General features: G+C 40.2%; 1 protein-coding gene across 1 annotated transcript in view; it reads right to left on the minus strand.

The window, feature by feature from the left end:
• LOC310791307 (uncharacterized protein) overlaps window positions 1-19,049 on the minus strand; it is a 125,701-nt gene that overhangs the window by 12,355 nt on the left and 94,297 nt on the right. Inside the window, exons 4-9 of the mRNA XM_083652999.1 lie at window positions 16,260-16,379; window positions 14,355-14,474; window positions 11,277-11,494; window positions 9,327-11,157; window positions 7,909-8,082; window positions 1,404-1,577 (exon numbers count right to left, since the gene is read on the minus strand). Of these exons, the coding sequence (XP_083509125.1) occupies window positions 1,404-1,577; window positions 7,909-8,082; window positions 9,327-11,157; window positions 11,277-11,494; window positions 14,355-14,474; window positions 16,260-16,379 (2,637 nt within the window). The remainder of the gene's footprint in view (window positions 1-1,403; window positions 1,578-7,908; window positions 8,083-9,326; window positions 11,158-11,276; window positions 11,495-14,354; window positions 14,475-16,259; window positions 16,380-19,049) is intronic.

The following is a 19,049-nucleotide window of genomic DNA, read 5'->3' on the forward strand; positions in this document are numbered from 1 at the left end:
GACACCGGAAGATATAACCTCTGTCCGGTCATCCAGGGGGTCACAGGTGACATTGTTGGTATACAATACTCGAACTGCGCATGCGCGAAGGGAAATATTCAGTGCTTAAGCACCGCCTCTGGCGGTCAGCAGGGATGAAATAGAACACATTCACACCACACACTGAAACACATTCACACCACACACTGAAACACATGAGCACCACACACACTGAAACACATTCACACCACACACATGAGCACAGCATGGCGGCCAAAAAACACAACAGCACATTAGGCAACGCAGTCTTAACAAAGCCATTATGTATATCAAATATCAATTCCATGCCCTACCTATTAACATCAGTGTGCTCGATCCTGTCCTGTCCAGTCTGTGTCCAAAGACAAATAAAGTCTCTCCTTTGTGATGCCATCAACATAAAGACTTGATCAATATAAAGGTGTGTGATACTAACGTTAAGACGTTTGTTTTATGTCCATTTGACCTGTAGATATTGACATGCATCTAGCAAGGAAATTGAACCTCCGCAGTTGAGACGCTTTGACATGGAGCAGGCCACTTTGAGCAGAGCAGAGGGGAGGTACTTCTCTCACACCATGCCATAATCACTTGCCAGTAGGGGGAGAACCCCTCTATAGAAAATGGGCCGGCCCGGTGCAGCTCATTATTACTATAATTTTTTTTTTCTGCAGTCCGGTCGGCCCATAACGCACACCGGCCCTTCTGGCATTTGCCAGAACTGCCAGATGGACAGTCCAGGCCTGATGGATTTCATATGGCTCTATTAGAGACATAGATGTCACAGCAAAATCTAGTGAAGCTATTCAACTTTATTACAAGTGCAAAATTAACCCTCTAAACTCGACAGAAATAGTTATTTTTACATATAAAACTCTATATTGCCTGATATTAAATTTGTAATAATTTTAACATTTTCAGCCATATCAACCGGCCAGCACTAATAATAGTTATTGTTTATTCTTGAGTATTGCTTTTGCAAACTTTTGTGCAGGTTTTCTGAAGAAGTGATCCTCATGTAAACTCCTTGTTTAAAAAGAGTGACATGTTGGATTCTCATTAGTGCACTGTTCTGAAATTAGTTATGATCATGTAAAAACTGTCCCAAGGATCTGGTTTGTGTCTTCATTTTTCTGGACTCAATGTGTGACAGAATGTGATAAATCCTTTACTTTAGGTTTCAACAACAGAGGCAGTAAAGAGAGGAGATGATGCAATATTCTAGCACAGGATAGAAACTAGATGTGATAAATGTTGGTATCTCAGCTGCTTTCAAAACTCACATCAGCAGGAAAATACAGAGGTCAGCTCTTTTCACTGATATTAATGTGCATGTAAAGCCACATTTAAATGGTGGTCTGTTGAACAGTATCAGTAATACTGACCTGAGAGTTTCCAGTCTACAGTGTGGACTCTCTAGTCCAACAGACAGCAGCTTCACTCCAGAGTCCTGTAAGTCATTCCTACTCAGGTCCAGCTCTCTCAGACTGGAGGACTGGGAGCTGAGAACTGAGGCCAGAGCTTCACAGCTTCTCTTTGACAGATTACAGTCACTCAACCTTAATGGATATGAAAAGATAAGGAAATATGATTATTTTATCATTTCAGTCACACAACTCACATAAACAGATGATTAATGAATGCAACTAGTATTAGTAAAGTGAAGTATTAGTAAAGTTATAAGCGAAGATCGATTCACAAGGATCTGACAGCTGTCTCCGCCATTTTTTTTTCTACGTTATCATTTGAGGTAAGCCTTATTATTACTCTCTTAGTAAGAGAGTTGCCATGGCAACTCAATAACCCATGGCCATGGGTTATTGGAGTGGGTTACTGGATTTATACAATGGCTGTGAACCAATCAGATTGCTTGATTTGAGAGAGCCGTTTTATAATAATATATATAATATAATAATTATATTATAATTATTAGATTATTATTTTTGGATTGTGCGTTGTGTGCTTTTCTTCATTTCGTTGTTATGTGAAATTTAAGTTTACTGATGTGATTGATTTCAAATCTTGTGCTTTGCTCTTTTTTATTTCTTATTTATTTGTTGTGAGAAGCATATAATTGTAAGGTAAAAGGGGTAGGTCAGTATAAGCTTTGCTTCTACCTACACCCTTTCGGTTACGCAGGCTGAGTAATCAGTCTTTTACATGTACTGAAATAAACTTATTCATTCATTCATTCATTCATTCATTCATTCATTCATTCATTCATTCATGTGACAGTGAACTATGGCTGAGACAGGAATAGAAAGAGGTGCAGCAATCTAAATAAGATATCAAAGCATGAGGTTTGAGACAGGAATAGAGAGAGGTGCAGCAATCTAAATAAGATATCAAAGCATGAGGTTTGAGACAGGAATAGAGAGAGGTGCAGCAATCTAAATAAGATATCAAAGCATGAGGTTTGAGACAGGAATAGAGAGAGGTGCAGCAATCTAAATAAGATATCAAAGCATGAGGTTTGAGACAGGAATAGAGAGAGATGCAGCAATCTAAATAAGATATCAAAGCATGAGGTTTGAGACAGGAATATAGAGAGGTGCAGCAATCTAAATAAGATATCAAAGCATGAGGTTTGAGACAGGAATAGAGAGAGGTGCAGCAATCTAAATAAGATATCAAAGCATGAGGTTTGAGACAGGAATAGAGAGAGGTGCAGCAATCTAAATAAGATATCAAAGCATGAGGTTTGAGACAGGAATAGAGAGAGGTGCAGCAATCTAAATAAGATATCAAAGCATGAGGTTTGAGACAGGAATAGAGAGAGGTGCAGCAATCTAAATAAGATATCAAAGCATGAGGTTTGAGACAGGAATAGAGAGGTGCAGCAATCTAAATACGATATCATTGCATGAGGTTTGAGACAGGAATAGAGAGAGGTGCAGCAATCTAAATAAGATATCAAAGCATGAGGTTTGAGACAGGAATAGAGAGAGGTGCAGCAATCTAAATAAGATATCAAAGCATGAGGTTTGAGACAGGAATAGAGATAGATGCAGCAAACTAAATAAGATATCAAAGCATGAGGTTTGAGACAGGAATATAGAGAGGTGCAGCAATCTAAATAAGATATCAAAGCATGAGGTTTGAGACAGGAATAGAGAGAGGTGCAGCAATCTAAATAAGATATCAAAGCATGAGGTTTGAGACAGGAATAGAGAGAGGTGCAGCAATCTAAATAAGATATCAAAGCATGAGGTTTGAGACAGGAATAGAGAGAGGTGCAGCAATCTAAATAAGATATCAAAGCATGAGGGTTGAGACAGGAATAGAGAGAGGTGCAGCAATCTAAATAAGATATCAAAGCATGAGGTTTGAGACAGGAATAGAGAGAGGTGCAGCAATCTAAATAAGATATCAAAGCATGAGGTTTGAGACAGGAATAGAGAGGTGCAGCAATCTAAATAAGATATCATTGCATGAGGTTTGAGACAGGAATAGAGAGAGGTGCAGCAATCTAAATAAGATATCAAAGCATGAAGTTTGAGACAGGAATAGAGAGAGGTGCAGCAATCTAAATAAGATATCAAAGCATGAGGTTTGAGACAGGAATAGAGAGAGGTGCAGCAATCTAAATAAGATATCAAAGCATGAGGTTTGAGACAGGAATAGAGAGAGGTGCAGCAATCTAAATAAGATATCAAAGCATGAGGTTTGAGACAGGAATAGAGAGAGGTGCAGCAATCTAAATAAGATATCAAAGCATGAGGTTTGAGACAGGAATAGAGAGAGGTGCAGCAATCTAAATAAGATATCAAAGCATGAGGTTTGAGACAGGAATAGAGAGAGGTGCAGCAATCTAAATAAGATATCAAAGCATGAGGTTTGAGACAGGAATATAGAGAGGTGCAGCAATCTAAATAAGATATCAACGCATGAGGTTTGAGACAGGAATATAGAGAGGTGCAGCAATCTAAATAAGATATCAAAGCATGAGGTTTGAGACAGGAATAGAGAGAGGTGCAGCAATCTAAATAAGATATCAACGCATGAGGTTTGAGACAGGAATATAGAGAGGTGCAGCAATCTAAATAAGATATCAACGCATGAGGTTTGAGACAGGAATATAGAGAGGTGCAGCAATCTAAATAAGATATCAAAGCATGAGGTTTGAGACAGGAATAGAGAGAGGTGCAGCAATCTAAATAAGATATCAAAGCATGAGGTTTGAGACAGGAATATAGAGAGGTGCAGCAATCTAAATAAGATATCAAAGCATGAGGTTTGAGACAGGAATAGAGAGAGGTGCAGCAATCTAAATAAGATATCAAAGCATGAGGTTTGAGACAGGAATAGAGAGAGGTGCAGCAATCTAAATAAGATATCAAAGCATGAGGTTTGAGACAGGAATAGAGAGAGGTGCAGCAATCTAAATAAGATATCAAAGCATGAGGTTTGAGACAGGAATAGAGAGAGGTGCAGCAATCTAAATAAGATATCAAAGCATGAGGTTTGAGACAGGAATAGAGAGGTGCAGCAATCTAAATAAGATATCATTGCATGAGGTTTGAGACAGGAATAGAGAGAGGTGCAGCAATCTAAATAAGATATCAACGCATGAGGTTTGAGACAGGAATAGAGAGAGGTGCAGCAATCTAAATAAGATATCAAAGCATGAGGTTTGAGACAGGAATAGAGAGAGGTGCAGCAATCTAAATAAGATATCAAAGCATGAGGTTTGAGACAGGAATAGAGAGGTGCAGCAATCTAAATAAGATATAATTGCATGAGGTTTGAGACAGGAATAGAGAGAGGTGCAGCAATCTAAATAAGATATCAAAGCATGAAGTTTGAGACAGGAATAGAGAGAGGTGCAGCAATCTAAATAAGATATCAAAGCATGAGGTTTGAGACAGGAATAGAGAGAGGTGCAGCAATCTAAATAAGATATCAAAGCATGAGGTTTGAGACAGGAATAGAGAGAGGTGCAGCAATCTAAATAAGATATCAAAGCATGAGGTTTGAGACAGGAATAGAGAGAGGTGCAGCAATCTAAATAAGATATCAAAGCATGAGGTTTGAGACAGGAATATAGAGAGGTGCAGCAATCTAAATAAGATATCAACGCATGAGGTTTGAGACAGGAATATAGAGAGGTGCAGCAATCTAAATAAGATATCAAAGCATGAGGTTTGAGACAGGAATAGAGAGAGGTGCAGCAATCTAAATAAGATATCAACGCATGAGGTTTGAGACAGGAATATAGAGAGGTGCAGCAATCTAAATAAGATATCAACGCATGAGGTTTGAGACAGGAATATAGAGAGGTGCAGCAATCTAAATAAGATATCAAAGCATGAGGTTTGAGACAGGAATAGAGAGAGGTGCAGCAATCTAAATAAGATATCAACGCATGAGGTTTGAGACAGGAATAGAGAGAGGTGCAGCAATCTAAATAAGATATCAAAGCATGAGGTTTGAGACAGGAATAGAGAGAGGTGCAGCAATCTAAATAAGATATCAAAGCATGAGGTTTGAGACAGGAATAGAGAGAGGTGCAGCAATCTAGATAAGATATCAAAGCATGAGGGTTCAGATAGGAATAGAGAGGTGCAGCAATCTAAATAAGATATCAAAACATGAGGTTTGAGACATGAATACAGAGAGGTGCAGCAATCTAAATAAGATATCAAAGCATGAGGTTTGAGACAGGAATAGAGAGAGGTGCAGCAATCTAAATAAGATATCAACGCATGAGGTTTGAGACAGGAATATAGAGAGGTGCAGCAATCTAAATAAGATATCAAAGCATGAGGTTTGAGACAGGAATAGAGAGAGGTGCAGCAATCTAAATAAGATATCAAAGCATGAGGTTTGAGACAGGAATATAGAGAGGTGCAGCAATCTAAATAAGATATCAAAGCATGAGGTTTGAGACAGGAATAGAGAGAGGTGCAGCAATCTAAATAAGATATCAAAGCATGAGGTTTGAGACAGGAATAGAGAGAGGTGCAGCAATCTAAATAAGATATCAAAGCATGAGGTTTGAGACAGGAATAGAGAGAGGTGCAGCAATCTAAATAAGATATCAAAGCATGAGGTTTGAGACAGGAATAGAGAGAGGTGCAGCAATCTAAATAAGATATCAAAGCATGAGGTTTGAGACAGGAATAGAGAGGTGCAGCAATCTAAATAAGATATCATTGCATGAGGTTTGAGACAGGAATAGAGAGAGGTGCAGCAATCTAAATAAGATATCAACGCATGAGGTTTGAGACAGGAATAGAGAGAGGTGCAGCAATCTAAATAAGATATCAAAGCATGAGGTTTGAGACAGGAATAGAGAGAGGTGCAGCAATCTAAATAAGATATCAAAGCATGAGGTTTGAGACAGGAATAGAGAGGTGCAGCAATCTAAATAAGATATAATTGCATGAGGTTTGAGACAGGAATAGAGAGAGGTGCAGCAATCTAAATAAGATATCAAAGCATGAAGTTTGAGACAGGAATAGAGAGAGGTGCAGCAATCTAAATAAGATATCAAAGCATGAGGTTTGAGACAGGAATAGAGAGAGGTGCAGCAATCTAAATAAGATATCAAAGCATGAGGTTTGAGACAGGAATAGAGAGAGGTGCAGCAATCTAAATAAGATATCAAAGCATGAGGTTTGAGACAGGAATAGAGAGAGGTGCAGCAATCTAAATAAGATATCAAAGCATGAGGTTTGAGACAGGAATATAGAGAGGTGCAGCAATCTAAATAAGATATCAACGCATGAGGTTTGAGACAGGAATATAGAGAGGTGCAGCAATCTAAATAAGATATCAAAGCATGAGGTTTGAGACAGGAATAGAGAGAGGTGCAGCAATCTAAATAAGATATCAACGCATGAGGTTTGAGACAGGAATATAGAGAGGTGCAGCAATCTAAATAAGATATCAACGCATGAGGTTTGAGACAGGAATATAGAGAGGTGCAGCAATCTAAATAAGATATCAAAGCATGAGGTTTGAGACAGGAATAGAGAGAGGTGCAGCAATCTAAATAAGATATCAACGCATGAGGTTTGAGACAGGAATAGAGAGAGGTGCAGCAATCTAAATAAGATATCAAAGCATGAGGTTTGAGACAGGAATAGAGAGAGGTGCAGCAATCTAAATAAGATATCAAAGCATGAGGTTTGAGACAGGAATAGAGAGAGGTGCAGCAATCTAGATAAGATATCAAAGCATGAGGGTTCAGATAGGAATAGAGAGGTGCAGCAATCTAAATAAGATATCAAAACATGAGGTTTGAGACATGAATACAGAGAGGTGCAGCAATCTAAATAAGATATCAAAGCATGAGATTTGAGACAGGAATAGAGGAATTCAATTAATCTCTTAAGAAATCACAGTTTAAGTTTATACTTTTTTTAACCTTTTTAATGGGACCCTATGGAGCCAGTCTTAAGTGTACCTTTTAAGAAATGCACACATTTTCAAAGTGCAACAGTTCACACAACATACAGAACTACATACATAAAACACACATTACATACATATATTATACATCAGACCCTTTAGCTACTTCTGCTGTCATGCACAATGTAAACATATAAGTGATGTGATGTACAGGTGATGCGCTTTCTTTGTGTGTAGCTTTTAACCACTTTTAACCACTTTTATGTAACACTTCTCATGTGATGTGATTTCTGAGATATTAATGGTGGTTTGCCACAGCTTTTGAGCTTTATTCCATTCTAGTTTCTGCTGCAGTGGCACCCGGAAGTACTTTGTTGTTGTCGTGATGTCATGGTGTCATATTCAGAATAAAAGTCTGAAATCCTGATGTAAAACTTGCAGGGTCAACCTTTACAGAGTTAGGAATCCTGACATGTATTGAGAGCAGAGAAATGTGTCAAATCAACTGAGAAAAACTGTCAATTAAAATCTTACCTGAGAGTCTCCAATCGACAGTGTGGACTCTCCAGTCCAGCAGACATCAGCTTCACATCTGAATATTGCAGCTGGTTCTTACTCAGGTCGAGCTCTCTCAGATGGGAGGGGTTGGACTTCAGAGCTGATGCCAGGATTTCACAGTGAGTCTCTGAGAGTTCACAGCCAGAAAGTCTGTGATCACAGATTTAATGTAAGATTAGTTATATGAAAGCAGAGCTGAGATTAAAGCATATCAATAAAAAAGTACACAGCATACTACTTCTAACAACAACAACAACAACAACAACAACAACAACAACAACAATATTTAATAAATAATAATAATAAATGATAATAAATATGACAATAGATTGTATTGTAGAATTTGAAAAGTTTCAAAAGGTGCTGAATGTGTAATATCACAAAGTAAAGCATAACATAATGCAATTACATAACAATTCTACTAATTAGAAAAATATATACAGATTTTAGCCTAAGCTTCACAGGTCATTTCAAATTCTGGTAAAACAACACAGGATTAAAATGACACTCCTGTATATTAAAATATAGAATTTTCAAAATGTTTTAGTCACAGCCTCTTAAAGGACAAAGTGTTTTTTGAATGAATGGGTTACCGTTAACAAATCCTATGAAAATAAACAAATGAACAATGCATTTGCTCTACTCCCGTTACTTTACGACTTCCTTCGTACAGTACTGCGTTTAGCCGTCAACCCGTTTATTGGCTCCAATTGTAAACTAAACACATGGCTTCATTGGGCATGGACAAGATTTATTGGCTTAACAAAATCATTGTTGATTTAGTTCATTTCATAGATTATTTTGATGATAAGCAATGCGTTAAAAAGACTGGGCTTATCTTTTAATTCCTGAGCTCCTTGGCTGGGTTGTATTAAGCTTTCAAAGGAAGGTAACTATAAAAACAAAACTGAACTGTAAAATCATAGTAATCATTACAGCTAAACAGATTAACTGTGCTCACTAACTAACATGACAGCTGCAAACAACATGTATGAATTGTAATCTTTGGAATAAAGAGGTGAATTACACATTACTTGTTACTCTTCTTAAAAGTAACAAATCACTTTACTTATTATTCTGGTGAAAAGTAATTAGTTACCCCAGCCATTACATTATTATTTTGCATTACAACCTAAAACCAAAGAATGAAACACATGTAATGAGCGATCTGTTAGACTGGTAACTGTAATGTGATTACTGACACTGTAACAGTAATGCCTTACTTTACTGACTCTGTTACAGGAAGAAGTAATAAGATTACACCCAACACTGTGTATGACTGCCATGTAGAACAGCAGTTTTATAGTGTGTATGTTTGAGGAACTTCTTTATTGTAGCTCTAATGGCGTCAGGTGTGATGGTAACTAAACTAGATAATCATCATCAGGACTAACCGAGCCTCTCTGCAGTTCCTCACAGCTGGGATCAGTCTGCTTCGTCCCTCGTTTGATGTGTTGTACGCCTTCAGGTCCAACACATCCAGAACCTCCTCTGACATCTGCAGCATGTAGGCCAGAGCTGAGCAGTGGATCTCAGAGAGTTCCTTCTTTGACTTGTCCCCTGACTTCAGGAAGTCTAGGATCTCCTGATGTACTGAGTGGTCGTTCATCTCTATCAGACAGTGGAAGATGTTGATGCTTCTGTCAGGAGATGTATTGGAGGTGTTCATCTTCTTCAGGTTGCTGATGGCTGTCTGGATGCTGTCTGGACTGCTCTCTGTCTGACCCAGCAGTCCTCCTAAGAGACTCTGGTTGGACTCCAGTGAGAGACCATGAAGGAAGCGGACAAAAAGGTCCAAGTGGCCATTTTTACTTTTCAGAGCTTTGACCAAGGCTTTCCTCAGGAAGACATCCAGGGATTGATCATATGTATACAGGTATTCACTTTCACTTTCAGTTATCCTTAAAAACTCCTCGAATGTATCACATTTATGCCAGTTCTCTGTCCTGTTTGTGTAACAGTGGAACATGTAGACTGCAGCGAGAAACTCTTGAATGCTCAGATGAACAAAGCAGTAGACCGTCTTCTGGAAGAGCACACACTCTCTTTTGAAGATCTCTGTGCACACACCTGAGAACACTGAGGCCTCTCTGACATCAAGACCACACTCCTCCAGGTCTTCTTGGTAGAACAGGAGGTTGCCTGTCTCCAGATGATCAAACGCCAGCTTGCCTAGCTTCAGAAGAACTTCCCTGTCAGTCTCCATCAGCTGCTGTTGACTCATCTGATGGTTCACCTCATACTTCTGCTTCTTCCTCTCTGTCTGAACCAGCAGGAAGTGTGAGTACATCTCAGTCAGGGTCTTGGGCAGCTCTCCTCTCTGGTCTGTAGTCAACATGTGCTCCAGAACTGTACCAGTGATCCAACAGAAGACTGGGATGTGGCACATGATGTGGAGGGTCCTGGATGACTTGATGTGTGAGATGATTCTGCTGGACAGCTCCTCATCAGTGGATCTCCTCCTGAAGTACTCCTCCTTCTGAGGATCAGTGAACCCTCGTACCTCTGTCACCCTGTCTACACATGTAGGAGGGATCTGATTGGCTGCTGCAGGCCTGGAAGTTATCCAGAGGAGAGCCAAGGGAAGCAGATTCCCCTTGATGAGGTTTGTCAACAGCACATCTACTGATGATACCTGTGTGACATCAGACACAACCTCATTGTTGTGGAAATCCAATGGAAGTCTGCTTTCATCCAGGCCATCAAAGATGAACACAACTTTACAGACAGAGAGCTTCTCTGCTGTGACCCTCTGTAAGGTTGGGTGGAAAACATGGAGCAGCATGAGAAGACTGTACCGCTCATGTCTGATCAAGTTCAGCTCCCGGAATGAAAGCGGAATCACAAGAGTGACGTCATGATTTTCCAAGCCCTCTGCCCAGTCCAGAGTGAACTTCTGCACCGAGAAGGTTTTTCCAATTCCAGCAACACCGTTTGTCAGAACTACTCTGATGTGTGTCTCTTGGTCAGGTAAGGGTTTAAAGATGTCATGGCACTTGATCTGAGTGTCATGGAGAGTCTCCATCTTGGATGCTGTCTCCAGCTGCCACACCTCATGTTGGGTATTAACCTCTTCACTCTGTCCCACTGTGATGTAGAGTGCAGTGTAGATCCTATTGAGGGGAGTTCCAATTCCTGCTTCAGCTGTTCCTTCTGTCACAAATTCACATCTCATTATCAGAATGATCTTATGCTCGTTTGAAACCTCCTGCAAAACGCTGTCCACTGGAAGAGAAGAAATAATAAACTTAGTATTTAACAGATATGCTGTTGTTTCCTGGTTTTAGAAATGGTGACAACAGTAGACAGAACCCCAGTCTTACATTGTGCAATGCTGGTTTGACTGGGTGTCTGCAGTCCAGATCTTGTTCTGGTGGACCTTTTTCTACACTGGGGACAGGTGGAGTCTCCTGATGAACTGGACTGGGCCCAGTATGAGGTGATGCACTGTCTGCAGAACCTGTGTCCACAGCTGGTAGAGACTGGATCCCTCAGGACCCAATGACACAATGCACAGCAGGACAGCTGCTGCTTCACAACCCCTAGACTCCTCTTCCTCATTCTGTGGGGATGAAGGCAATTTATTATCCCTGATCAGATGAAGATCTACGTCAAACAAATAATTTAAACAAAAGTTTGAACTATCTTTTTGTTCAAAATGTAAAACTATTAAAATATTTTGCCCATACTATCTTTATAGATGCTCAGATATAATGTGCTGCCATCACATGTAAAGTTTATTTTCACATTTATATGTTGTCATAGTTGTAGTTTAATCAGTGGAGTCAACATTGCATACCCATCATGGATAAATGTCACTGTGGTGATCATGGATGAATGCAACATTGTAACAGTTTTTCTGGTTTGTAATTATCATTAATGAATGTTCAGCTCAATACAAACAACACACAGTCCTATTACATCAACACTGATGACATTTGTTACAGAACACAGGCAGTGTCTGTCAGTCTTTGGAAAATAAATAAGTACCATTCTTGATAACCTCTGAGTACAGATAGTGTTAGCAGGACACAGAGATTGATCACAGCAGTTAATGTGTCTTGACAATAAAAAGAAGATAGGATGGTAGAGTTTCACTACATGACATCTACAGTATCAATCACCGTCTGTGTTTACATGTCTAACTCTCCTGTTTGACTGAAATTGGCTTTTCCACAATGTTTGGATGTTTTGGTGTTTAAAACATTTCCTGTGGGCGTGTCTTATGTGTGTCAGCAGTCAGCTGTTGTGGCTTTCAAGGTGGAGGAGGGCGGGATCATAGCTGTGCTCCGAACCACAGTGGATGTTTACTTTGTTGGATTTTAGTTTCTAAAAATAATTTCTTCTCCAAAGTTGCATTAGAAAAATAGATCCAAGACAAACATGTGAAATATTGTTAATAAAGTTTAGAGCTTATATTATATTCATTCAGAAGTGTATTGTAAATTCAAATTCAGAACACAGGTGTGAATTGTGTTTGAGTGTAAATTCCAACATGCACGTTGTAAAGTATTTTGCTTGCTTTTAACCACATGGACATAATGATGAGCTAGACTTGAGACATTTGCTCAACAATTGAGGTAAATGTTATGATGTACTTTTGCACATCATTTATTGGAAACTGTATTAGTACCTGATTCTTTGTTTTTCTCGGTGGAGTGATATAATTCAATGTAGCTTGAATCTGGTGTCAACTATGAAAAAAAGGCGAGACACGCACATCCAAAACCTGTGTAGGGCAGGTGCAGAGCTCGAGGCAAGAATACTATAGAAAATAAATAAAGCTCGCACACTGCAGAGGCTCCAGTTTAGGTGTTTTTTATTTATTTGACACCGGTGGTGGTTACGTTTCGGGCAGCATGGCCTTCCTACATGAATCTGGTGTCAAAACATGTAACGCAAGCTTAGATAGCTAATGTGTAGTTTTGTGTATAATTGTTGGAAACTATTTTGGTAGCTGATTTTCTGTTTGTTTTTCAGGTGGGAGTGACAGAATTGAATGTAACCAGAAGAGGGTGCCAGAACATCTCAAGCAAGCCAAGATAGACACAGGTCATAACTTGATTGTAATTGATGTGATTATCCAATAGGGGGCTCTGTATTTTTGGAGAGAATGTTTAAATATTATTTGCTACCATTATTCTTGTTTGTCTCCTGATGAAAATGCAAGTCGAAACATTGGACTTTCATTCAACACTACGCTGTTTAAATACAGAAGACTTTTGGCCCATTTCCACCACTGGTATCAGCGCAGCCCTGCCCAGCTCCTCTCGCTTATTTGTCTCATTCCACCGATCAAAAACGTGGATAGCCCGGGTTGAGTCGGGGTTGAGTCGTGTTAGTTTTGGTCCCTGCTTTGTTGAGGTTCCAGCGCTGTGGACCTGGTACCATACCGTGACGTGAAAACACTGCAGACGACTGATTGGTCAGGCAGAATCGTGTTTACTGTATCTACTGTCAATGCTGGATACCAGTTTAGTGGGGCTTACCTTCTCTTCTGTTATTTCCATCAGTCTTTTGTGTTGCTGCCTTCAGCTCTGGTGAAATAAAATCGATTTCCTTGCTCAGCTTAAACATGACAGTGGTTTTCAATTGTTTTGAGTGAGAAAAAGTCTGATCCTTGGGAAGCCCTTTGTAGTTGTGTGCTACGTCGGCTCCGCTAGGCCGGAGGCGGGGGTTTAGCGAAGCCGCAGTCTTGCCTGGTGAGTTGCTGCCGGGGTAGTGGATTCCCTTCTCCCCGTAGCGTAACTCCCGTCCCCCGCGCAACGCATGCATGTGAGTTTGAGTAACAACAAAGTGATATCCATTCTCCTGGCCGATTGTCACATTTGTCCATGTACACTGTAGGTCATTTAGATGCACCAGTATTCCAGTTTAAAAGTTCCGTGTACTGTATGGATTTAATTTTAACGTTATACGTTATAGCCTACTTGGGCTATGGGCGGAGGGCAGATATGCGGTCACTATGACGACCAGGTGTGGGCGGAGGCGAGTAAACTTGCTATGGAAACAGAGTCTATATCAAGTAGAGCCGAGTAAGACCAGGTAGAGTGGAGCTGTACTGTGCTGTTACTGTATATGTGGTGGAAATGAGCCAATTGAGAAAGAAATAAGTCTCCGTGCATTACTCCTTCTCCTTGTAAAATATTTAGCTGAAAAAACATTTATAGTTTCTGGATAAATAATCCAGGCTGAAATCCATTTTGTTTGAACAGCTGTGTTGCAGAGCAGTGAGCAGTTATTTTGCTCTTTCCAGAGTCTTTCCTTCATTTCCTCACTACAAGCTTTGCTTCATGAACACAGTCTTCTCATATTGTGATGCAATACTGAAGGAAACTATTCTAAATGACACAACAGAACATTTCCCCTTCATCAATATTACTCGTTTTTCAGGCAGGCTCCCAGTATAACAGTCCTCTTACCTTGTGTCTGAAGGTCCAGGTTCATTACTGAAGTTTAGAGGTCTGTCTTTAGACCAGTCACTCTCCATAGACAGACAGCTGGATACTGGAGACTCTGCTCTCTGCCTGTGGTACTGACCCCTGCAAACACAAATGTTTTATCATTAGTTTCTAGTAAAGACATACATAAATAAAGTAAAGACAAAAATATGCTGAAGCTACTCTTTTCATGTCTTCTGTTGCATGTTTTTTTATACAAAAGGAGTTCACAACTTATCAGAGCTGAATATGTGGTAACTGTAGTGTTATATATTTTATGTAGTTTTGATTTGGGTGTTTCTAGCTCTTCAAGTAAAGTGTAGCACACCATCAATAAACTGTATTTTCCAACAATAAAATAGTGGCTAGTGAAAATGCTGAGTGGCTCGTAACTTTGGAAAACAACTAGCCACAGTTTCTTGTGAGCAAAATAATTCATGTGAAGCCCTGAACATGATTCCTGACTGTTTACATGATTCAGTGAATAATCTGCCTACTGCTCGTCACTCACAACATTTTCCTTCATCAATATTACTCGTTTTATCAGGTAGACTCCTAGTATAACAGTCCTCTTACCTTGTGTCTGAAGGTCCAGGTTCATTACTGAACTTTGGAGGATTGTCTTTAGACCTGTCAGTCTTCATAGACAGACAGCTGGGTACTGGAGACTCTGCTCTCTGCCTGTGGTGCTGACCTCTGGAAACACAAATGTTTTATCATTAGTTGTAAAGACAGAGACAAATAAAGTAAAGACAAAACTATGCTGAAGCTACTCTTTTTCTGTCTTCTGTTGCATGTTTTTTTTTTTTTATAGAAAATGAGTTTTACACACAACCTTATCAGAGCTGAATATTTGGTGACTGTAGTGTTATATTATATTTTATGTAGTCTTGATTTGGGTGTTTCTACCTCTTCAAGTAAAGTGTAGCACACCATCAACAAACTGTATTTTCCCAACAATAAAATAGTGGCTAGTGAAAATGCTGAGTGGCTCGTAACTTTGGAAAACAACTAGCCACGGTTTATTGTGAGCAAAATAATTCATGTGAAGCCCTGAACGTGATTCCTGACTGTTACATGATTCAGTGAATAATCTGCCTACTGCTCGTCACTCACAACATTTTCCTTTATCAATATTACTCAAGTTTTATCAGGTAGGCTCCCAGTATAACAGTCCTCTTACCTTGTGTCTGAAGGTCCAGGTTCATTACTGAACTTTGGAGGATTATCTTTAGACCTGTCAGTCTTCATAGACAGACAGCTAGGTACTGAAGACTCTGCTCTCTGCCTGTGGCACTGACCTCTGGAAACACAAATGTTTGATACATATCATTATTAGTACGGGACTGTCTGATATTTACGTGGAGTGGGGTGGGGTAAAATATGATATATCATTCAAAACAATCTACTGGCCTCCCAGTATTTTCTCTCTGCCCCCCCCCCCCCTGCACCTGTAAAAAACTGATCTGCCCTCCACTGATCACCCACAAATTCAGCCTTTTATCATTTTATACACAACTTAGTTTGTTAGAAATAAAACGGCAATATTAACTTTTAACACCCCAACTATCTGGTGAGATGGTGCAGCCATTGGATTGAAATTGTATTATTCCTATGTGCAACAAGGGCAGCATCGTTTCATGTGATTTGAGTTGTTATAGAAAAAAGCCTATACACAGCAGATATTGATTTGGTTCCTGTTATAATTATGATTTAATGAGACATGTGGTGGCTCTACTGTACCTACATGGACAGATATCATGATAATATAGATTCAGTGAATAATCTGTCTACTGCTCGTCACAACTTTTTTCACCACTTCACAACTTGTTTCCTTCATCAATATTACTCAAGTTTAATCAGGTCCCAGTATAACAGTGCTCTTACCTTGTGTCTGAAGGTCCAGGTTCATTACTGAAGTCTGGAGGTCTGTCTTTAGACCAGTCACTCTTCATAGACAGACAGCTGGGTACTGGAGACTCTGCTCTCTGCCTGTGGTACTGACCTCTGGAAACACAAATGTTTGATACATATCATTAGTTCTGGTACGGGACTGTCTGATATTTACGTGGAGTGGGGTGGGGTAAAATATGATATATCATTCAAAAAAATCTCCCCCCCCCCCCCCCCCCCCTGCACCTGTAAAAAAACAGATCCACCCTCCACTGATCACCCACAAGTTCAGCCTTTTATCATTTTATACACAACTTAGTTTGTTTGAAATAAAACAGCAATATTAACTTTTTATCACCCGACCGTTGCATCTGGTGAGGTGGTGCAGCCATTGGATTGAAATTGTATTCCTCCTATGTGCAACAACAGTAGCAACGTTTTATGTGATTTGAGTTGTGCTTGTGCACGCAAAAAAAAGTTAATGTGAAGCCCTGAACGTGATTTCTCTAATAACTCTGTTTCATATGGATTCAGTGAATAATCTGCCTACTGCTCGTCACAACTTTTTTCACCCCTTCACAACTTGTTTCCTTCATCAATATTACTCAAGTTTTATCAGGTAGACTCCCAGTATAAACAGTGCTCTTACCTTGTGTCTGAAGGTCCAGGTTCATTACTGAAGTCTGGAGGTCTGTCTTTAGACCAGTCAGTCTTCATAGACAGACAGCTGGGTACTGGAGACTCTGCTCTCTGCCTGTGGTGCTGACCTCTGCAAATCAAAAGAAAAGGAAAGATATTTTGTGAGGTGGTCGAACTCAACAGCTCGGCTTTTTGGGATGATGGGCCGTTTTAACTCATTCCCCACCAGAGGTTCGGAGGAAAAGTCACCAGCCACTGCCAGGAGTTTTGATCATTTTCATTAATTTTCCAAGGCCCACAGAATATTTTCTTCTATGACGACGTAAAAACTGAATATCCCAAAGGAAAGAAGAGAGCCTCGACTTTCATAGGAGCAAAAAAAAGTTTGATTCTACCTTCATCCATTCCTTAGTTATTGACACCTGAATGTAGGTCATTTTCACCAAAAACAGCAGTCTGTGACCAGACAGCGGAGGAAAAGGCATTTTTGTAAATTAAGGGTGTATTCACACCTATCTCGTTTGGAGCAGTTGTTCCGAAACAGAGAGCGTTTTCCCCCTTGGTGCGGTTCGTTTGGGGGAGTGTGAACACAGCAATCGCACTCGGATGCGGGACAAAACAAGTGGACCAAGATCGCCAAGAAAGGGTGGTCTCGGTCCGCTTTAAACAAACTCTGGTGCGGTTCGTTTGTGTTGAGAACGTAATCCGACCTCGATCCGACACAACTACAGGAAACACTGCACATTTTTGGATAAACCAGCTGCCGTATGCCGTAGTCAGCTGCGCTGTGCGTAATGGTAAATGGCCTATGGCCTGCATTTATATAGCGCTTTTATCCAAAGCGCTTTACAATCAGTAGGTAGTCTACATTCACCCATTCATACACTGATGGCGGCAGGCTGCCACGCAGGGTGCCTACACACCATCGGGAGCAATTTGGGGTTCAGTATCTTGCCCAAGGACACTTCGACATGCAGACTGGAGGAGGCGGGAATCGAACCACCGACCTCTTTGATCCAAAGCGATTAGTGGACAACCCGCTCTACCTCCTGAGCTACAGCCGCCAGAAGAACAAGCATTTTTATCGTTTAAAAACAACATCTTCATTCAGATTCTGTTTTGGCGATTGTGAAACTAGCGTTTGCATGGATAAACTGGATAAACTGGGGGATTTTTACATCATCACATCAGCAGTTTGAACTTGATCAACTTATCTGGTCTCCATAAATAAATAAAAACAAGTCCTGGTAATCAGAGCCAGCCTTCTTTGTGATAAGATTGTCTGGTTCAATCAGACAATCAAAGTGATTGCATGTCTCCCTCGAAATGTCCGTAGGCTATTATTAAATTATTTATTAATATTTTATTCCTGACAGGACAGGTGTTCATATGCGTAATCGTCTGAAGTCTCCGTGATAGTAATAGTAGACGTTGCGAGGATCTTTGATTTTCTATCTCCAAATTCCCGATAGCCTAAATAGGCTATCTCCAGATCCCTCCCTCTTTCTTTCTTTCTCTCTCTCCTCGCACGGCGCACCTCGACGTAGCCTAATGTAGGTCTAACAAAACGCATTCTTATAATCATTATAGAAAATCTCTGGGAATTATTTTTTCCATCCTGGGAGGCTATTAGCCTATCAGAGTGTCTGCTGGCCAATCCAGGAGGCTTGGCCATACTATTTGGATCGTTTGATTTGTGGCTGTGTGAACACAAACGAACCAAGGCACAAATGCAACAATTGTATCAATTAAGCCCCTGAATCGGAACAAAGCAAACGACCTACAGGTGTGAATACACCCTAAGGGCCTGTGTCCACGTAGTGTCTTTTCATCAGCTCCCGCGTCTATTTTCAGTTGTTTCCAATGGGGGGAGAGCATATGCGGGCGCACACGGACGTCTAGAGAAAGTGCGCAGCGCCCAGCATCTATTTTCAGAGCGCTCCGGCGTTTTTGTGCGCCTGAGGTCAAGTGATTTGTGGACGTGTTGTCAGTGTGCTGTGCTATGGACCCTTTCTGACCTGAATGTGATTTATCTAATAACTCTGTTTCATATGGATTCAGTGAATAATCTGCATACTGCTCATCACAACTTTTTCACCACTTCACAACATTTTCCATTCATCAATATTACTCAAGTTTTATCAG

Source organism: Poromitra crassiceps (assembly GCF_964638095.1).
Source record: "Poromitra crassiceps genome assembly, chromosome: 16".
Lineage (NCBI taxonomy): Eukaryota > Metazoa > Chordata > Actinopteri > Beryciformes > Melamphaidae > Poromitra > Poromitra crassiceps.